General features: G+C 48.1%; 1 protein-coding gene across 5 annotated transcripts in view; it reads right to left on the bottom strand.

Annotated features, from left to right (window-relative positions):
• Positions 1 to 7177: 7177 nt before the first annotated feature.
• The window catches only part of LOC135378114 (zinc finger protein ush-like), a 295765-nt gene continuing 282350 nt past the window's right edge, over positions 7178 to 20592 (bottom strand). For all 5 annotated transcript variants that reach the window (XM_064610998.1, XM_064610995.1, XM_064610996.1 and 2 more), the window contains one exon: positions 7178 to 12361. In XM_064610998.1, the coding sequence (XP_064467068.1) occupies positions 9861 to 12361 (2501 nt within the window). In that variant the 3' untranslated portion in view covers positions 7178 to 9860. The remainder of the gene's footprint in view (positions 12362 to 20592) is intronic.

The following is a 20592-nucleotide window of genomic DNA, read 5'->3' on the forward strand; positions in this document are numbered from 1 at the left end:
CGACGTTGGCGAGAGGTGGCGAGAACGATACACTGACGACCAATAAGATGACAGAGAAAGGCCACGCCTCTTCAGTTTTCGTCTGCTTTGGGCGACGGAATGCCACCGTGGTGGGAACATGAAAATCATGCGCCTTGACGGGGCGGCGGAAATGCCCGTCTACTTCCGCCGTCCGTTCACGACGCCGCGTCGGGAGTCGCCAAGTGAGAACTGTACCTTAACCATGGCCATGACGGCGTACAGACAGCTAGAGGTCGGCATTTTTGCTCACGATCACACTTATCTGATAAGGCGTATCGACCTCACACTCACTTTGAACTCAGGTGAAGGTCGATATCGCGCCCTATATCTCGCATCCGCGATAACAATATTTTGAGCAGGTTAATATTGCCAGACGAATAGAGACGACAGAAGCTGGTGACCATAGACAACAACGCCTCGATCCAGGTGGGTCTCACACGTGTCACTATGACTGATAGCAGTTTCACGATCACGAAATCAAGAGCCAACAACACACGCAATATCCGTTACGGCATATATGAGTGCCCTCACAAGATAATGTGAAGTATCAAACACAGACATGTACAGCCGAGTTACTTGATAACAAAACTCGTTTGTGACGACCTTGATCGAGACTGAATGTCATGCAGGGGAGGCGTTTGACTGAACGTATCTCTTCATAATGCGTATGTGTGATGGAGGATGTATCATATACGCTTATACGGCTCTGAATTTTGATAAACGGATTAGGAACACAATAGTGAGTTTTAGTATACCGTTGATAAGGTTATCGTGTCTATCGGAACCAATCGTAGTCGCGCGTGACTCAGAATCTTATCCACTGATTGGATCCGGTTGATACGGTTTGACGCAAGCCACGTTATCAACGGTCTGCTAAAACTCTCTAATAAATAGTGAGTTTTAGTGCATCTTACGCTATCGCCTTTGCGTACGTAAGGAATAGCGTGGTGGTTCTGTGCACTGCGCGAAGCTGTCTTTATGTTTTGCGCGTACGCAGAACCAGCAACGCTATCCCTTACCTACGGAAAGGCAACAGCGTACGATGCACTAAAACTCTCTAATATTCCGCATTGCTTTCTTTTTGTTTTTGTTTTTTAGCCTTAATGCGTGATGCCAATTATAGCTGCCCTGATACGCAGTGTGAGAGCGACGAGGAAATTAAAATTTTGTGCATAATGCAAAGCTCTACAACGTGTACTCGAAAGGAGGAAAGCAGTGTGAGCAATTATAGATCTCTTTGCCGGCTAGTTAGCTTCAGTGGCTTCTGGTTCTCGGTAAGGAGTGAAAAGCACCAATAAACGTAGACCGCGGTCGATGGGAATGATTTATACACCGTTGATCACCGGAATGAGCGCATCAAATCAATCAGTTTTAATTCCATTGGGTTCATGCTGAACTACAATGAAGAGAACAAATGAAATCATCCCCGATAAAATAAGTAACCAAGCACTGTATCCTGCCTGTCACAGCCCACAAGTTAAAATTACTCCTGTTTGATAACGAAGCGCGCCCCGATCTTCAACTTGTCGTTACCCCACACTGGAGCTGTTGCATCGCTAACTGCACAAATACCTAAAAGAACTCTTCACTAGGGACCAGATGTTTCATTTCTCGTGATTTCTATGCTTCCAATACCGCCGAGGGCGCTAGACTCGCAGCGTATAGCGTTCGTGACGCGCGTTCGGCCATTGCATGAGGTGTGCACAACACGAAAGAATATATTCTATTTCTTTTGTTCGAGTTTTGATGAAACTGAATGAGGACCGGCAAAATTATCAATGATTTACAGTTGACGCTTTCGTGACGGTGTAACGACGCTGGATACTGTATCACCGTCGATGCACCGACCAGACGCCAACTTTATTTGGGCAGATAATGATTGGGGTGTTTCTTCGCAGAGCCCAGAGGCGATATTGCTCCCGGTAATGTGGTTGACGAGTCTCACAGTGAGAACGGAAGTTGCACGTTGTCCAAAAGTTTAGTATTTACGCAACGACCATATCACAACCGTCGTGCCGCAAGCCCACGGCGCTAGCCGATCGACGTAAAAAACTCATATATATAATTTCTTCTTTCAGGATCTCTTTAGTGTTATTGTTTCTGAAGATATTGGAAAAACTGCAGCACAAGTTCAGACAATATGTTGTGACCACACGTGCATATTTGTATAGATAAAGCGGATGCACGATCGCAACAGTCGTTGGATGAGATTAGCACTACTTCTTGAATGCTGGCATGGACATCTCGGCTGAAAAGTCTATAGTGCTCCCATTCAATCGGGAGCGTATGTGCACTTTCCCACTGTCAATTGGCAATATCACCATACGCGAAGTCAGGTGTCATACATTTCTGGGGGTCACCTTAGACTACAACTTGTCATGGGCAGCCCATATCAGATACCTAGAGACGAAGGCGCAGCGCTGGCTGAACGTCCTTCGGCACTTTGCTGGCGCTACATGGGGGATTTACCAGAAGGCTCTCCTAACCATCCATTCTGCATTGGTGTGTGGAACCCTCCTGTACAGTTTACCGGTGCTACACGGGATTTCACGGACATCTGAGCAGCGACTCCGTGCCCTGTTGGCCAGGGGCCTGCGTATCTGCCTTGGAGTCCCGCGCGCGGAGCAAACCCGAATGGTATTGGTGGAGGCCCACGAGACTCCAGTAGAGGTTTTACGACTTAAAGAAACGATACGTCACTACTTACGCCTGGTTGCTCAGCACCACCGCCACCTCTTGATCTCGAAGATCCGTCGACGGAAGCGGAGCAACATCTCTAAGTGTCCCGATAGAGTGAAGCCCTCGCTTCCTGTCTTTGTTCCCAGCCCGATCGTGCCTGTGGCGTCCGTTCCCGACCCTCTTAGTCTCTTTTTCCATTCCTGGGCTGAAGGGCCGGAAGAATCAGACAGCAACTCCAGTTTTGAAAAAAATAGCAATGTGCGTGACAGATGTCGTGAGCACACGGCTGTGTTCACGGATGGATCTGCCAGTTCTCAATGATCGACAGCGGCTTTTACCATTACGGATGACTCGGTGAATCATTGGTACCGATTATCGCATCGCACATCCTCACCGTCTGCAGAGCTACATGCCATCTTACTATTCCTCAGAAATGTCCCATCCACTCATAGCAGTGGTATACTGTGATTCCAATGCTGCCCTGCAATGTATTGCCCATATGGGGCTTCGCGGATCCCTGGCTCCGGTTGTTACATCCATCTTCCAGGAAATGAGAAGTCTACAGACGGGTAGTGGTCACGAAGTATTCCTACAGTGGATTCTGGGACATTGTGGCATCCACGGGAATGAAGAAGCGGATAGGGCTGCTGCAGCGGCGCATGGGTGATCCCGATCAACAATATCTATTATCCTCTCCAAAGGGGAGAGGAGAAGCTACCTTGCGATATGGTAAAACTTTAAATACAGGCTTTGGTCGCCCTGACACCATGTTATGCTCCAGGTGTGTCGTGCTAGCAGGTATCCAGCACGTGATCGTGGACTGTGTCCTCTTCAGGACTCAACGAGAAAGGTTGCGAAACCGACTGAAACCAATCACTGCATTCACTTTGGCGACTGTCCTTGGGCCCTGGACCGACACACCGTCGTGCCCTGCAGATTTTCCAGGATTTTCTGCAAGACACCGGTCTCCTTTATGTCCTTTAATCCTGATATGCGGCCTTGCTACCGTCTCTCCCCCCTTGTTCCCTGATCGTCATTTTACATCTCATGCAGTCCCGTCGGCATTGGGGTAGTGGGCCACAACCCAGGTGGCGAATTTCCGCATTCATCATCATCAGTGCATTTGTTGTTGTTGTTGTTCAGTGACGAAGCTATGTGCGCAGTGATGTGCCAAAAGGACGAAAGGAGTACGAGACTCAGTCAAAAACATGATGTCACAAGTGGCTGGAGTCAGAGCAATGCGCCTAGTATTTGCTAGCAAGCTAGGATTTTGTGAGACATCAAATAGCCATCCTCTCGACGTATCATTTACGGGTGTTTTGACACAGACAGACGCGAGCGGCTGTATCTCCATGCAGTGACTTTAACGTTTTAATTTTGAAAGCTGACCCAAAGAAGTGAACAGACGTAAGAAGTCGCGCGCGTATGGTGTCCTCTAACCTCAGTATTTTCCCCCACTATCCAACCTTATGTAACAAATGGCCTGGACTCTGCTCTGTGTCGCTACACATCTGCAAGGTCTTTACTCCGTTTATTGTGTTAACGTCGTTGGGGAATGACTGGCTCTATGGGATTCATGTCGAGGGGACTGTCGGCTATTACAGCTGACACTTCGGTCTGTAATGTAAGTTTCTGCTGTGCTCCGTCCGAGCACGGCAGAAGGGTCGCGCTGGTCATCGTTTCACAGTGATCTTGCGCGCATTCGTCTTTTCCCTCCATTTGTGTAGTTCTCTTCTGCCTTTTTAAGACGGTTGGCATGCCGTCTCTTCGTCGCCATGGCACATGCCTTAAGTTCGCTTTCTACTTGTCGTGATCTCTTTGTACTTACGGTCGTATATGGTTTATTGGTACATAAGACTTTCTTTCAGCTTGGTGTGCCGGGTTTGACAGCAGCTGCATAAGCTCTGCGCTACTGTTTTTAAGTGTGCCGTACATTGAAGTACTGTAAAGTACTATATAGCCGCCTCCCAGATTACATCGGGACTGCGACCACGCTGTCCATTTGAATACGCAACGCAACAAATTGACTGCATCTTTGGGCATTCTGCCAAACGTGTTTAAATGCGGTAAATGCGGTTCGTTTTCTTTTTGCTAAACTCTCCTTGAAATGGTACTAAATTTATACTGAACAGCTTTTTAGATTTTGGGCAGGGTTATTGCCATGTGGTGACTTCTTGATCTCGGTGCGCTCCCTAAACGGCTATCAGGTGCGGTGCTGTCGCTTTGCTTCTGCCGCTGCCGCACGACCCGCAGCACCTAGGCGAGTACGGATTGTTTACTTCCTGCTTCTGCGTGGAGAGGTCTAGTGCTTTTATATTATTGTCCACGTGAATATCCGACGTCACATACCTCTTTCGGACGCCGCTGCGCAAACGGCTGGCAGTGCATCTAGTGTGGCACAGCTGACGCGGATCTGCTCTTCTGCTCTCCCTTTCTATCCTTTCCCTGCTCTTTTCCCGAATTCTGATATGCAAATGTGCCGCGGCGGCCGGGAACACGGTGATTTCACGTCAGAGGGCCACGTGATTTCGAGTGATGGAGATGATTGGAGTAGGCGCCGCTCAGCTGACCAGATAAACCGCTTTCCGGCCCAGATAAGCCTCTGTCGGCGAGAGTGACTCGCTCCTCAGGCGCGTTTTCGGTCTCGGCTCATTTGCATATCAAAATTTGGGGATGGATATTTTAACGCACGCGCGCGTTTCAGGATTTTTTAAACGTGGAATAGCGTTCAACGAGTATAGTCCCTCAGTCTCCTATCTCGTTTCTGCCCGAAATTTCCTAATTAGTTAATTAATGAATTTCAGGAATTTAGTCATCTTGTAGGTACAAGAGTACAGCAGAGTAGAGTAAGAGTAGAGAGAGGTATAAGGTACATACTCTCTTCGAGAGGGTGTCAGCCTGACCGTAGAATTCAACAGCAAAAGCAACATATATGCTGCTCTCATAGTTTTTTATAAAAATTCTGTAAATGCTAAAAAAATGCACCCTGTATATACCCCATCGGTCCTCATCTTCGGCAAGCCAGCAACCAACCACTCAGTGGCAGACGAGAGGCACCTGGAGCACTTTTTCACTGGGGACTCGCAGGGAGACCACAGTGAGCTCGTTTCCCGGCCTCCAACTGTTCACGATGGACCTCCCCGGCATTTCCCTGGCGACAGCCCTTCGAGCTCACCACTCACGTACCGGTTACGGTACCGTCGACTTCTCTCCCTGGAGCCCACAGTGCTTCAGCTCCTCGTTGGAACCCGCCTGACTCGCAGAGCACTTGTCCACCCCAAACGTCTGCTGTTGCATCCACTACTATACCAGGCCATGTGCCCAGCCGTATCTCGTCCACGTGTCGTCCTCATTCTCCATCTCGCGGAATCGACACAACCGCATGCACCGCTCCGCGTCTCAGGGGGTGAGATGTGGCGGCCCGTGGACTACGACGGCGCGCCACTACAACCGCGCGTCATGGCACAAGCCAGCCAGTTCTATCGCCAACGTCCTGGAGTGAAGCCACATCTTGCCCTCAGGGATATTCCATCATCGCCGATCAGGACTCATGCAGACGACCACCATCTCCTCTACAATGTAAACGGGACGGACTGGTGTCGCGGTAACGATCATTGATAATAGCTCCGAAGAGGTACAAAACTTTCACCTTATCTATTGAGAAATATTCCATCATATTAATATGTGGCCCAACGCAGCGTCATTACTCATGTATCAGGCATTCAAAATTTAGGTGTTTACATAGATAGGTCGTGCCCGTCCATGTGTTAGTGCTGCCATGGTGTTTCTTGAAATTTTGTGTCGCATTTCAATAGTCTTTGCAGTTTTCAATTCCTTGCTGTATCGCCGTTTTGAGTGCCTTCTATGGGTGCGGTGGGTGCGCTTTTTTATACAATATCACCGTGCTCTATGTTGCAGATTTGATTTAATAGTTTCCGGCATAATGTTTTTTTTTACTTCCATTTTTTCTTCTTGCTACTTGTTTGTGAGGGCAGGCATGTATGACATACAGCATGACGACTTCGATAGATGTTGCACGAACTCAAGGCAACGTTTTGAAATCAAGCCAGGGGGAAGATATGAAAGCCACGGACCGGGGAAGAGCTAAAAAGAAAGACCAGAAACTCAAGTCGAGGAGTACGGAGGTGTGCCTGGAGAGGATGGGATGCCATGAGAAACGGAAATTGATCACCTGGGCACGAGATTCATGATGCCATAAGCCGCATATGCCTCCGCAACGAACTGACTTCGGACGCTGTGTCCAATAGAGCGGTAGAGAGAATGCCAGAGCGCCACCAGTCAAGGCTCGCGCCCTACAGAGGTGGACCCTACCTTTCTGCGGTTACCTAACATTTGTTCCTTCGGTCATGTTCTAATGCAGACGTTCACAGCCACGACGTTCGGCGTGGAAGAAGTCTACCTCGAAACAAGATAAGAAATACGCTACGGTAGAATAGAACGACGCTCAGCAAGGCACTTGCTTGTGCAATTTAACTTTAATAATGTTTCTTTCGTGTGCTTTATTATGAGAAAGCACATATCACCACAGTCTATCGTGTTTCACTGCAAACGCAAATTAACTTTGGCTACAACACATATTATACACTTCTTCATTCAGACTAGCTTCTGGAAGACATCAAATAGTAGAGAGAGAATAGACAATCGCACACCCACTAAGCGTGGTAATACAAGTTCCTTCCATGTGCATTTAGATAACACACCCACATATGTACAGAACGGTATGTCGTTGCACTGACACATTTTCCCTTTGCTATAAAGGATCGGGTGCGCCCGACAGCAAAGGACACTATTATTTCACAGCACTGACTAGCTATGCTGAGAACATACCTATATACGCTTGGCTTTGTAACGCGAATAATTTAAGGGGGGAAGCCAACGCTCTAAAACATTGTTTACAGAAAACATTAAATGCCACTTTCGTTTCAAGGTCAAGGAAACTGGTAATAAGCTTGTACAAACTCCTTCACGCTTCTTTAATGGAATGGAAATATAAAAGCCTAAAGGAAAATGCATGATAGTTCCTTCATAAGGATTCTTGAATAAAAATAAATGCGTTTGGAAATATCTTGGATCGCGTAGAATGCACGGAAAGACGCGGATCTACATTAACAGGAAAGGCGTACAATTTACATATATATAGCAATCACTGGTGGAATGCCGATTTCATGCACTTGCTATGCTCATGCTATTCTTCCAAATGCACGCACACAGGGATATACAATATACAAGGTGATATTAGAAAGTCTGAACGCTCTGTCAAACACAGGAGAAAAGTTCCTTCATAAACTTTCCATCATGCGAGGCAAGTGTTAGGAATTACATGTTTTTACAGTGATGAAGCTAACAAAAAGTTCCCGTTAGGTGTCGGAAAGGTATCGTTAGGAGCGTAAAAAACTTAAGCCTAATATGACTATAGTCATGCTCAACCTAAGAACGGCGAATTTTAGCCCCGCCCACCACTGGTTCATATTGGCTGCAATAGCAAGCTGCATCCCTCTACATCACGACGTCACTACATTAAGTAGTACACCGACGCCGAAACCATAGTAGCGCTATAGGCGACACCTAGTGGCACTAAAGTATAATAACTCTGTCTTGTTTGACAGATTACATTTCGAGACGTTATTAGGTTGAACACAGATATAGTGAAAAAAGAAAACCAACATCATCATTTGGAGACTCCCGTCAAACATACGTCTCTGCAAAACAGTCCTGTAGTTGATACATGCAAAACAGATATCAGGCGTAGCATTTTAGGTCGTACAGGAATCACTGAAGGAACGAAAAGCTTACAGGGAACTACACCGTGTTAGCTGCCGTGAAGCGGTACTCAATCTTACTGAAGTACGCATGCAGGAGAAATTTGTTGATCTCGAAGAAATATTTCCGCCACTATTTGACAAAGCATTCAACGGGTTAAAATTACCCTGTATACGCGCAAAACTTGCCGTCCACAATGTTGTGCACAAGAAAAGAGTGCAATTTTAGCACAAGTATTTGCACAGTTATTGTAGCCAAGATTTCTTCACAAATTCATCAATTTCACTGCACAGTGCCCGTCCACAAAATATCCGTGTCTTGGTAACAGCAAGAAGTAAGGTGCATTCGCGCAGTGGCCAACTTCGAAATTGCACAGCCACAGTCCAGCTGAGGGACAAGTGTTCTTAAATGGAGGTGAACACAGGAGGAGGTTCGAGTTTCATAAATCCAGACGCGGGCAATCCAAGACCTGAACCGCAAACTTTAAAATTTTCTCACTGGGATAGTAGATTACTGGATAAAAACTGCACTGTCGCCTTGGCCAAATGAGTGGGAGACAGCAAATGAGGGATTGGCTGAATATGTTTTGTAGTGGAGGATATTATGTAACATGCGAGCATATATGTTGTGCAAGTCAACTTCCGTTGACACCAGCGCAGTCCCTCACTCCTAAATGCTGGCTAAATGGGCAAGTGGCTGGATTGACTTCATTTTCTAGAGCACGCTGTGAAGCACCGCTTCGGAAGCTCCATAGAACTGCTTGTGACATGTACAGCGAACAGAACTTTGACGGATTGCCGTGAAAATTTCCGTTCGTGACCACCCTTCGAAAAACACCCGCCGTCGTACTTTTCCGTCATAGTCGTCGCCTATTGATTTCTCAAATAATTTCTACTCATCTTGGATTGTACGGTGACCGCGGATGGTATTTCTTCGCATTTTCCCTACAACTCGAATGCTTTGTATAACTTGTCTTCACATGTACCCCAGTTATTTGCAGTCTTTGAGTACATTTGGACATACTCCATGTCATCAACCTCTAGTACTAAAACCCTCGCACCATGTGCAGTTCGTACAGGTTATGAGTCGTGCACAAGAACTCTCCTTTCGTTAACATTCCAATAACTCGACCGTCTTTCATCTGGAACACGAGGCATCAGTGCGTTGCGGACTTGGACACCAGCAGTGGAATAGCATGCATGTGTGCTGCGATATGTACATTGCCTTTCCCGCTGCTATCCAAACCTACACTAGACGTCATTGCACAAATAATATCGCGCCTCAGGACGTGCTCGAGAGAAAGCGGCAATCGGTGAATCGACCACACCACTACTGCGGAACACATACATTAATTGAACTGAAGTTATAGTAACAGAAAACTATTGCACTGGTGTTGTTACAGAATTTGATTCAGGTTGCTGAGATACAGCACATCCTGAACTACTACCGCCTTCAAGCCCTTCGGAAGTATGCGAGGAGCAGTAATACTTCTTGTGAGCAATGAAGGTGGAAAGGTAGTTGAATGAGATGTCACAGGCCTTGCAGTACTTGGGACCTAATACCGGTTTCTTAGACGCAGCACACGAAGATTGCTGCGGCTGTGGAGATTCAGCAGTCCTGCTGCCCTGAGGCGGGTTAGCGTTTTGCTCAGATGAAGGTGATACTGGGCGCATATCAACTTCAGCTATAGCATTGGGATCACCGGTTGATTCAGTATCTGATACTGCTTCGATCTTTACTTTAGTTGCCGCGGCTGACGGTGGCGTATCAGCTGGACGTTTCCCTCTGTCTTCAGCAGCTGACGTGGCTCCTGCTGACGCGGAAACCAGCAGGTCGCGGTGAACCAACTTTACATGCCGGACGACGTTGCCTTTGTACGAGGAAGAATACCCACAGAAACTGCACCAATGAAGAACTTCTCCAGTCGATGGATTGCTAGATGCTGTAGTGTGCTGTGCAATATCAGGGCTTCTTGAGGAAACTGACTCTTCCACAACAGCTGAAGCCAACGGAGGACTCGCAGATCGCGCTGATACTGTTTGTTGGCTGTCTTCTGTCGGCGAAAGTGGAACACGGCAAGGTGTTGTTCTGTTCGACTTGGAATCTTCTGTTTCTACGGGCGACGGAATTTTGCCAGAGGAAGTCAAGAGGACAGCTCCATTGCCTGAGGGGGGGCATATTACATTGCCGTCATCTCCAACACAAACAATATAGGCTTCTTCCTGCGCTTGGGTGCTCTTTTCAAGGTGAATCCTGACGTGGGTACGCATTCCTCTCAGCGTATGACCTTTATAACCACAAATAGCACACCGAAACGCCTTGACACCAGTGTGGGTCACGAGGTGACGCTGAGCAGCGCTTTGCGTGGGGCAAAACACGTCACAGTATGGGCACTTTCGTAGTGCTATGCACGGATGAGTCTTGAGAGCTTCTTCTGTGGGATATGTCGACCTACACCGTGGACACGTGAACTCTGTCGGTCGCGTAACAGCAGCAACTCCCACTTGGCCTTTGAGAATGTCTCTTTTGGGGCAGTAGTACGTCTGGTGGGCTTGCAGGTTGCTGAGGGATGTGAACTTTATTCCGCATGCCAAGCAGTAGAACTGGTACATTGGATGAGGAACTGGAGGCGACCCAGACGCTACAGGAGAAGGTCTAGTAGCAGCTGTGTCAGAACCTGGAGTTGCTACTCGCGGCGCATTTGGAGACATATTTGATGCAACAGGAGAGGAAACTTTCACCGACACCATGTCGTCCCTTGAACATTCATCGCCTGACGAAGACGATGTAGCAAGACGATTTAGCTTTTGCTGTCGAGAAGCGCAGTAGTGTCGTTTGTGTGCGACGTAGTTTTCATGTTTGTAGAACACGATATTGCATTCACGGCACCGTGATGTGCCCTGCTTGACAACCACTTGGTCATGAACCAAAGTCAGTGGGACTGTTGCTGTTTCTAATGCAGACATCATAATTGATGAAGGCGGCCCACCTGCAAGAAGTGGCGCACTGGCTGTGCCTTGCACGGTTTGAGAAGAACCAGCTGCTGATGCTGGTCTTGGTGAACGAGCTGGTGAGTCTTCATCACCCGATCGTCGGAGACTAAGATCTAATGGTGTTTCTGATCCTTCTATTTTTTCTTGTTTTAGACTACTTGGTGAAGCAGACTTTGAACCAGGTGCTTTACCAGATGACGTGGCGCCATCCTGACTCATGGTCTCCTTTTCCGTAGCTATCCTTTGCTCTTCTTGCTTGGTCTCTTCTGCAGTTGCTACAACAGGAGGGCAGAGAAGCGCTCCTGTCGTGTCCACCGACCCTGGCTGAATGAAGCTGGTCGGCTGGATAACACCAGCAGTAGTGTTTGGGACCAACCCATTCCCGGGAATGTAAGAGCAGGGAACGAGGATCAAGGGGTTCGTTGAAATGGCTGCAAACAATGGCTGGTTCAGTAGAACACCACTCGAATTCTGTTCCACGGGAGGTGGAAGAGGTTGGTTAACTGGTGGAGTTTGCTTCTGCACATGCCGTGTATTACAGTAGTACTGCTTGTGCACCATGAACGTCTTGTAGGAACTAAACTGAATGTCACAGTTAGAACAGTATCGTGCTATAGGTGGAGTAGTGAGAGGAACGTCGTCTGATCCAGCTGGACTTTCCGTGCCCGGAGGTGGTGACCCGTGCAGGCGAAGGTGACGTGTCAGGCTGCCTTTGCGGTCGTATGCGTACGCGCAGAAGGGACATTGATAGCACCTTCCACCTTTGGGTGACTTGCTGGGCGTTGAAGACGTATCCGAGCTATGAGGAGATCCATCGTCCCGTCGTGGCCGCTTTGGTGCACCCGTGGCGTCGCTGCTTGTTTCGCCGTTTTCATTGGCAGTCATTCCTGCAAAGACAATTATTGTGATCAGTCGATGACGATGCGGATAGAAGTGTAAAACTGATATCACAAAGTTCTTTCTCTGGACAGTCCTGTTTTGTGTAGCTGCACATTTGTTACAGAATAAGCAGTTGATTTCTTTCATTAGAGACGTCCTACTGAAGAGAGAGCGTTTGTGGCCGTGTGGTTTGGGTATCTGCAGTTCAAAAATGTGAAAGGAAGAGACTGCCCCTGTACGATTCAGATACTGTCCGTTGTCCCTCGTCCTGTCCTCAGATTTAAAGAAATGCTGTTTGCCTTGTCTACACACCAGCTCGCTCGCCTCCTCCTAGTCTGTTAACCTTCCGGGCTAGGAGACAAATAGTCTCTGTTCGAAGTACAGGCGGCTGTCATCCTGAGGCTCTTCCCTTAACATTCCCTCACCGACTCGCTGGATTTTGTACCTTTCTACATAGTTCAAAAAGCGCATGAGCTTTGCCACCTAAAGTAAATGCTGCTTAGAACCTGTTGAAATGTGAAACGTGGCGAACTCTTTGTTAACTCACCCAAATTCCATTCGTAGATTTCATTCTGAAAGTAAGCTTTGCTATAACGTTAAAGAGCTTAAGATAAACTAAAATCTGCCACCTGTGTTTGTTTACACGTGAATACGTCTGACACTGTTTTTCACCACCGCGTGAGAAAAGACTTTCGCGGACCTAAAATTCTGGTCCTGCCTAGACCCGCTAGCGGTTAAATGGAATAAGTCGAACTGCAAAACGTTATTTTTACCACAATTGTTGTTAAACATGTGGAGAATTGATGTGAAATATCACGGAAACAAGCAAGGCATAAAGTTCTGCCCGCAATTAACTGACACGATATCGCGCAATAATTGTTCTTTGGTGTGTGTTCTGCATTTCAGTTAATGAAAAGTAGATTGGTGCATTTTGGCTAACTGCCCGTCTCAACGTTTTCATTCTTCACGAAACCAATGGTTATCTGCTTGAGGATAACGAACAAAATGGATGTACGTATCACCGTTTTATGAAACCCGCGAAGCAGCTCCACGTTTAAAAATAACTCTGTCTGATAGGAAACAAATCACATAGTATTCCATTGGATAAAGTAACCTCATAATCATTTACTCAAACAGTCAAGACGTGTATTCTTTCTTTGGTAGTTCGCACAAGTTTTAACTTGATCTGGACGGTTTCCTTGTACGATCGCCTCGGTACACAATTGTAGCTTCATGTAGTTTTATTCCGCTGGTGATATTGGGCGATTTCCAATATTGTCCCCACCCCCCAGGCCACCACGCCTTCGATTTTTTTTTTCGCCCTGTGGTGTCCTCTGATTTCTGGGCGGAGGAGTGGGGGGGGGGGGGGGGATGTTCTAGAAAATCTAAGGCGAACTCTGCCCGCTCAGAGTAGGCGGCACGTTTCACACCAGCCGCTCGAGCTTCCGCGCAACGCAACCGTGCTGCCGCCTACAATGCACTCATAGAAATGCTGCGCCCTCTTCGAATCGATAATGTTTATGCAGCAGCAACAGAGATGGGGCTTCCTGCAGCGGTGGCGGAGAGCGCGAATGATGCAAATTCCAATCAAGTACAGTGACTACACTGCGGCGGTCCACTGTCTCACACACTCTTAATTATCTTTAGTTGTGCATATGCTCCTTGAAATCCGAGATGCTCGCCTCAATTTTCCGCTAAAAGGGTATTCAATGACCTACTTCTCGAAGCAGCATGCTTGCTACGGGTTCAATGTCTCATGAAACTGTAGTGCTACAGTTGGGAGCAGGAGATGCTGATCTTCTGCTCCTTATGCGCATTTCTGGACACAACCAACTTCGTAGTTGTCTCTCTTTTGCTCAGGTCCCCCTTCAATTTCAAAAACGTTTAACGGCAAGTTAAGATGAACCCTACATTAAAACCGTAGCACATTTTGACACCTCATATCGATATGTCGGCAGCAGGACCACCAGGGGTGCGTCCGTTCTATAGTTTCGCCACTAAATTTTACCAACTACACTGATCTCCATAATATTTCCATACTCGCTTTCATATGAAACCGTTCTTCCTATCTTTCGGAACACTGTCGTGCTTCACCCCTGCAGCGTGCCCAGTAACCCCCAACAACACAGAAACGTCCTGCGATCGTCCACAGGATATCAACCCCGGACGACGATGACATCCTCAGGAAGTTATCAACTGGTCCTCCCAGTGTTACCTCCGTGTTAAAGTGGGACTCCCGGTCATATCACCTGCACATCCTCAGGGTGTCAACCTAGAACACTCGCAGGACCTTGTGAGGACGACTTCACCTGCACCCACCTGCACCTCATTTTTCTGCGTATAATTTATACGACACCAGACGCGGTCCTGATAACTGCTCTTTTTCTATATGTCTCGTTTAACTTCCGCAATACAATCTCGCTGTTTGCTTCTAGTACAATTCATAACGGACAACGAGCGCAGCGGTTTAAAGAGAAAGCAGAGAGAAATATAAAAGACGCCGTCCGGGAAACCCACTCCGAAAGGTACTAGTGTTCGTATTGCCAACTGCAGGATGGGACAAACGAAAGGTACTAGTGTCCTCTTCCGAAGCCAAAACAGACACGGTTTATTGCTTATAACGCGAACCTCCGTACATTCGAGAGCCCTGCTCGCCTGTGACACAAAACGAAGGGTGAGCTATCCGTGTTTCTTTCGATTACGCAAAGAAAGAATACTCAAAGTGAGGAATTGAATGAAGTATTAGGTCCACATCAGTGCAAAGGCTATGTTTTTTACTCCTTTTGGTTTGAGACGTTCAGGTAGGAACATTGAAAGTCAAAAGCAGTGGGACAGAATCGCGCGTTTCTCTCCATTCCACAAGCAATGCGCTCCATTTATCATAGACAGTCATCCTTTTTGGATGCAGAGAATTTTACCCTGTACCACCCTTTATTTCAGAAAAATGTCAATCAGGTCCCAGGATCGGCCCAAAAAGAAAACAAATTTGTTTAGAAAGTCTGAACAGGTAAACTAAACAAAGTAATATTTCTCGTCCCGCTAGCTTTTTTTCACTGACTTTTCACGGACAGTCCGAGAGTATTATCCTCAGGACGTCCTGAGAATAACCTCGAAGAACGAGGACACGATGACACTGTGGGGACGTCCTGAGGACCGCGTGTGTTCTTTGGGACCTGATTTTCCTGTGAAGGGGGCTTCACGTGCAGTGTAATTTTTCAGTTAAGGGGCGTCAGAACACAAAATTTAAGACTGGAAATCCTTCCTTACCGACAAAACGCGGCGAGGCGAAAATTGGCGTTAAAGGGACTATCGCATCCGGGAACATGTGTATGAGACCGATACGGTAATGTTCATCACCGCCTCTCTTCGAAGTTTCTCTTCCGAAAACACCTTACATGTTAAATAAACGAGTGAGATATTCGCACTCCATCTGCAGCTAACACCATGACGTAATCAAGCACACCAATGGGAGCGCAGCGCAGGCGATTGTCTCAGAGGTCGTCTGCTTGGCGTTCGCATCACAATATACTAAGTGAAAAGTCATCGGTAAATACGCCGACTTTCGCATAGCAGTGTGAGTTCTGACGTGAACATGTTGCGTGGAGCACTGTGTTACGCTCCTTGCTGTACGAAAGCGTCCGGCGCTAACCAGAAACAACATTCCGCAAGCCGATCACAGAGCGGAGGAGGAGGAGGAGTGTCGTTGGGAGGAACCCGAGAGGTCTGCCTGCCTGATTAGGCGGCATGTTTCTCGGGAAGGGAAAGGTAGTGGAGAGGAGGAGAGGAAAGGGTGAAGTGGAAGACCGAGCGGAATCCGCTCGGGGGGAGGATAGCTGAGTCCATGGGCCGACTTCAGGGGAACTGTGCCGGCATACGCCTCTTACACATCTGAGGGAAACCCAGGAAAAACCCCAGACGGCACAGCCGGCCCGCGGATTCGAACCGCGGACCTCCCAGTCTCCAAGCGCACGCGTTACCGCTGCGCCACCGGAGCTGGTCCGATCACAGAGCAGACACCGTCCCCTAGTATTTCGGCTCGCCGTCGGTCGCCAAGGCTACCAAGGTCCCTCCAGGCGCCCCCTTATTGGTCCCGTCCGCCAAAGGACGTTCACTGATTGGCCTTGTACGAGTGACGTTTCTAGAGAGGGAATCCCGGAATACTCCCAATATGCCTCGTCTGCTTTTGCCATGTGTTACATCACACTGCACAGGAACAACGCCACCAATAGACCTCTACCTGTTTGTAAACAAATGACGTCATATTGTTCGACAGCGCCACGAGTTTGGTAGAGTCGAACTATGTTCAATGCTAGTGGCGAACAAGGTCGCGCCCGAAAGCCACGGTCTTGAGGGGATTACGATGGTCTCTGAAAAGGACGCCACCTTCGGTCCTACTTTTCTTTCAATAGGAGGCAGCGAACAATTGCCCATTCGTGGAACCCAGCTCTCCCCTTCCGATCTGTTTTGATTTCGGTGTGTCTACCAACGTCGTGATGACGTTTCTCGGGTAATTCGCCTAGGATTTTCGGCGTTACTATCAGTAATGAATGCGGAGTAAAACGGCACTGTAGTTTCGGAATCGACCGGGATAGATGCGATAGTCCCTTTAAACACATTTAAAGGTGGTGCCCGGACCAAAAACATAGTTGAGCTGGCGTGCGTACAGAATCGCGGTCACCTAAAATGAATATCACCGGGCTTTCTTCAGATGCATTGAAAAACATTTGGAAACTTAATTTTATAGATATAAATAATTTTATATCTTGCCGTCCGCTCAGCGCAGCACGATGAATTAGGGCAACAATGCGCCAATCAACGCCACCGGCGTTTTGTTCTGGTCACGTGACAGTGCACCTGAGAAAAATATCGGCGCTTGTTTGTTGTTGATTTTCAACGTTGACGTGACCCTGCAGCTATAGTGTGCTATCCATCGCCATCCGCTTTCATCTGCATCATGAGCGGCATGACTTGTGCTTCAGACGGCTGCAACAGGACATCAGTGAAAGATCCAACGCTCTCGTTTTTCGCTTTCCGAGAGAGTCGGAATTACGGAAAGCGTGAATAGCCGTCGCGCGGCAAAGCGTCTGTCACGAAAGGAGACTGTCCGTCTGATATGGCAATTTCCTCGTCCAATTTGCAATGAGCTGCCGAAACCTCGTAGCACGCAGGCTGAGCCAATGGCGATCCCAGCCACCGCAGGCGAAACGTCGGTGACGTCACGGAAAGACACGAGCAAAGCGAAGCGGGAGAGGGCAGTTTGAACCAAAAGTAGAAGTCTGCTTTCAGAATAGCCGTTTTTCATGACTTACGACGAAACACGAATGTAGCTACAAATGAGCTGCGAAGCTTTGGCTGTTTTGTCTTGGTGAAAGGCTTCCCGGAGTCAGTATCACACCAAGTTCGAAAAACGTGTCTTTTCGAGGACACCACCTTTAAAGGGTTTGCGGCACTTCGCCCAAAGTAACCCCAGACCCACCATAAAAGACCTGCATTCCAAGTTTTACAGCAAAGGGGGTTAAAGACATGCAGAAAACTGGCATCGCGAATAACGATACTCGTCCGGCTCCGACATCACTGCACGTGTGCCCGCCAGTGGGGCAGCGAGAGATAGATGTCAAGTAACAGAGTGAGAACGGTGCGATGTGGGTCTGCTGATTCATAGCCGGGTATACCGCCGTGTCTGGGAATTCATCAGAGTCGAACATCGTGCTCGTTTCTGAACACTATTCTATAATATGGGATCAGGAGCTCCCTAGCACAGGGAGGTTGAGGAACGCCCTTCCGTCGTCTACGGCATATCGTCGTGGCATCCCGACATCAGCGCCTCGAATCAAATGCCACACCTGCCTACTGCGTACTTTTTATCTTCAGTCTAGATTTCCCACTTCAGACAATCCAGCTGCCAACAATTTCTCAGTACATATCACGATGCAATGGGATAACTCTTCTCACGAGCTACACGAAGTGATGCTGAAGTGGGCTCACCTCCAGACCAACTCCCCCAGTCCATAAGGTCCCTCAGTTGCACTCCTCCGGATACAAGTAATCGAATATTTCGTTCCTGCGCCACCACTTACTTTACTAGCAGATCCTTACATCAAAGAGCACCCGTGATAGACAAATCGTGCCCCTCCGCATGTGAACAGCATGCGCCTATGCGTTGATCCCTCACCCACTGGGAAGGAACAGTGGAGTGATACAGAAGTTTCCATCATCCAAGACTGCACCCTTCACAGTAGGCACATCAATAAGCGTTTTGCGATTTACTGTCAGCAGAGGTCCACGTGTGACTGTTGTGGAGGTATCAGGGCATGTGGACAGCGACACGTCAGAGATACGCGAGTCCCACATCGAGATGACTAGAACCGCCGGTTAACGAACCCGTTTTCGTCGCACAACAACGGTTCGCTGGTCAACACCAAGCTTCTCTCGGATATAGTAAGCCAAGTACCATAAACAGATATTAAAGGATAATGGCAGACGACACTGAAGCGACCCGTCGTCTTGCGTCTTTCCACGCCAATAAAAGTGCTCCCCCGATCTGACGTCACGCCAGCAGGAGCTGGGAGAGATCGCCGCCGTTGCGCGTACTATTGCAAACTAGTTCTCTTACTAAATACGCGCTTTCCAAAATAAATATTCGACAGTCCCTGAAGATACATATCACGTGGCTAATATACCGACTGGTCCGAGTACAGAGAACAACTGGAGCAATATTTTTCTGCGGACGATGTCCCAGCTGAGAAGCAGAGGGCAGTCGTTTTGAGTTGCTGCGGTACGAGAACATACTCAACCCTGCGAAGTCTCCTAGCTCCAGCAAAGCCAGCGGATACAGAATTGGCCACGACCTTCAGAACGTTGGACAGGCAATTTGCGCCTAAATCTTCAGAGGTCCTAGCACGTTTCAAGTTTAACTCCCACGCACGCATCGAAGGGGAGTCCATCAGTAACTTCATCGCCTCGCTACAACGTCTGACGGGAGGCTGCGATTACGGTACCTTCCGGAATACCATGCTTCGTGACCGTCTTGTTTGCGGGATTAACGACGTCGCAATGCAAACCCGGCTGCTAGAGACCCCGGACCTCACTTGGGAAGTCGCGAAGAAGACAGTGCTCGCCATCGAGCGAGGAGGGACTCGACAGAGATGACGAAGACTGAAGAAACAACTTTAGCTACTTGCGCCATTAGGGTTGCACAGCCCCAGCCGGTTGCATTAGGGTTGCAGTCGGTGAGTATGTTTGAGGTAGTACCTACCAGGCTCCTTTAAGCTCACTTTAGCAGAAAGGGCCCGTGATCCTAGGCTAGGAGGGCGCGACACCCTTCAGTCGCTCTGGAATCCCCAATACATTTTTTTTATTGTATAGCGTAGCGAAGAATTTTCAATTTGGGTGAACTATGTCCTGGCTGGTAGATTTCAGTGATTTCTAGCGTTAATGAGTCTAAATTTTTGGTGTGGACAAAATTTTCTAGAGGCCCCAGAAGGTGACCAAAAATCGCACTTCGTGCTGCGTTCACTTGCTTGATAACTCACAAAATCAAGTTACCTCAAGCGCGAATTTTAATATCAGTATTAGAGAAACGTACCAAAAACCAATAGATCAATAAAAAAAATATAAAAAATACATGCAAGAAGATTTATTCTAGGTTGAGCCATCTACCTCCTCTTCCTCATCAGCTATGGTTGCGGACGTTGAAACGCTAAGATTTCGGTGTCAAGTGGAATGCAAGGTGTAACATTGCCACATGACAGGTACATAACGCATAACAGTGCCGCATACAACAGGGTGCACGATTGCCTAGCAGGGATTTTAGGCTTTCAGGGCGAGGGAAGCCCTCACAGCACAAATTTTGTCAGGATCTGGATGACTGTCACCTTTATCAACAACGGGACCAGATTTAATTTGCCGGCCTTCAAATGCGCATTCAGCTGACGCCCAGCCGTGCGGAAACACTCAAGCAACACTGAAGAGACAGACCGCAACTTCTCTCCGTTGCGCGTACGGTACGCATCGAGGAGTGCGGATGCGGTTGTCGCACGACACGCGGTTCAGACGCATGCGTTCTTGATACGGAAAACACTTGTGTTTGACCAATCACGCCTCCACTCTGCTACATTACGACTCCACTCTCCAGTCAGCCATGAAGGGGCAGTGATGCGCTTGCGCGGTGCGCCTTCGCTCATTGGTGAGCTGCGTAGCCGGAGGTAACATGCACCGTATGCAGTTTGGTCGAGCCCAA

This window comes from Ornithodoros turicata, chromosome 1 (assembly GCF_037126465.1).
Source record: "Ornithodoros turicata isolate Travis chromosome 1, ASM3712646v1, whole genome shotgun sequence".
In the NCBI taxonomy this organism is placed as follows: Eukaryota; Metazoa; Arthropoda; class Arachnida; order Ixodida; family Argasidae; genus Ornithodoros; species Ornithodoros turicata.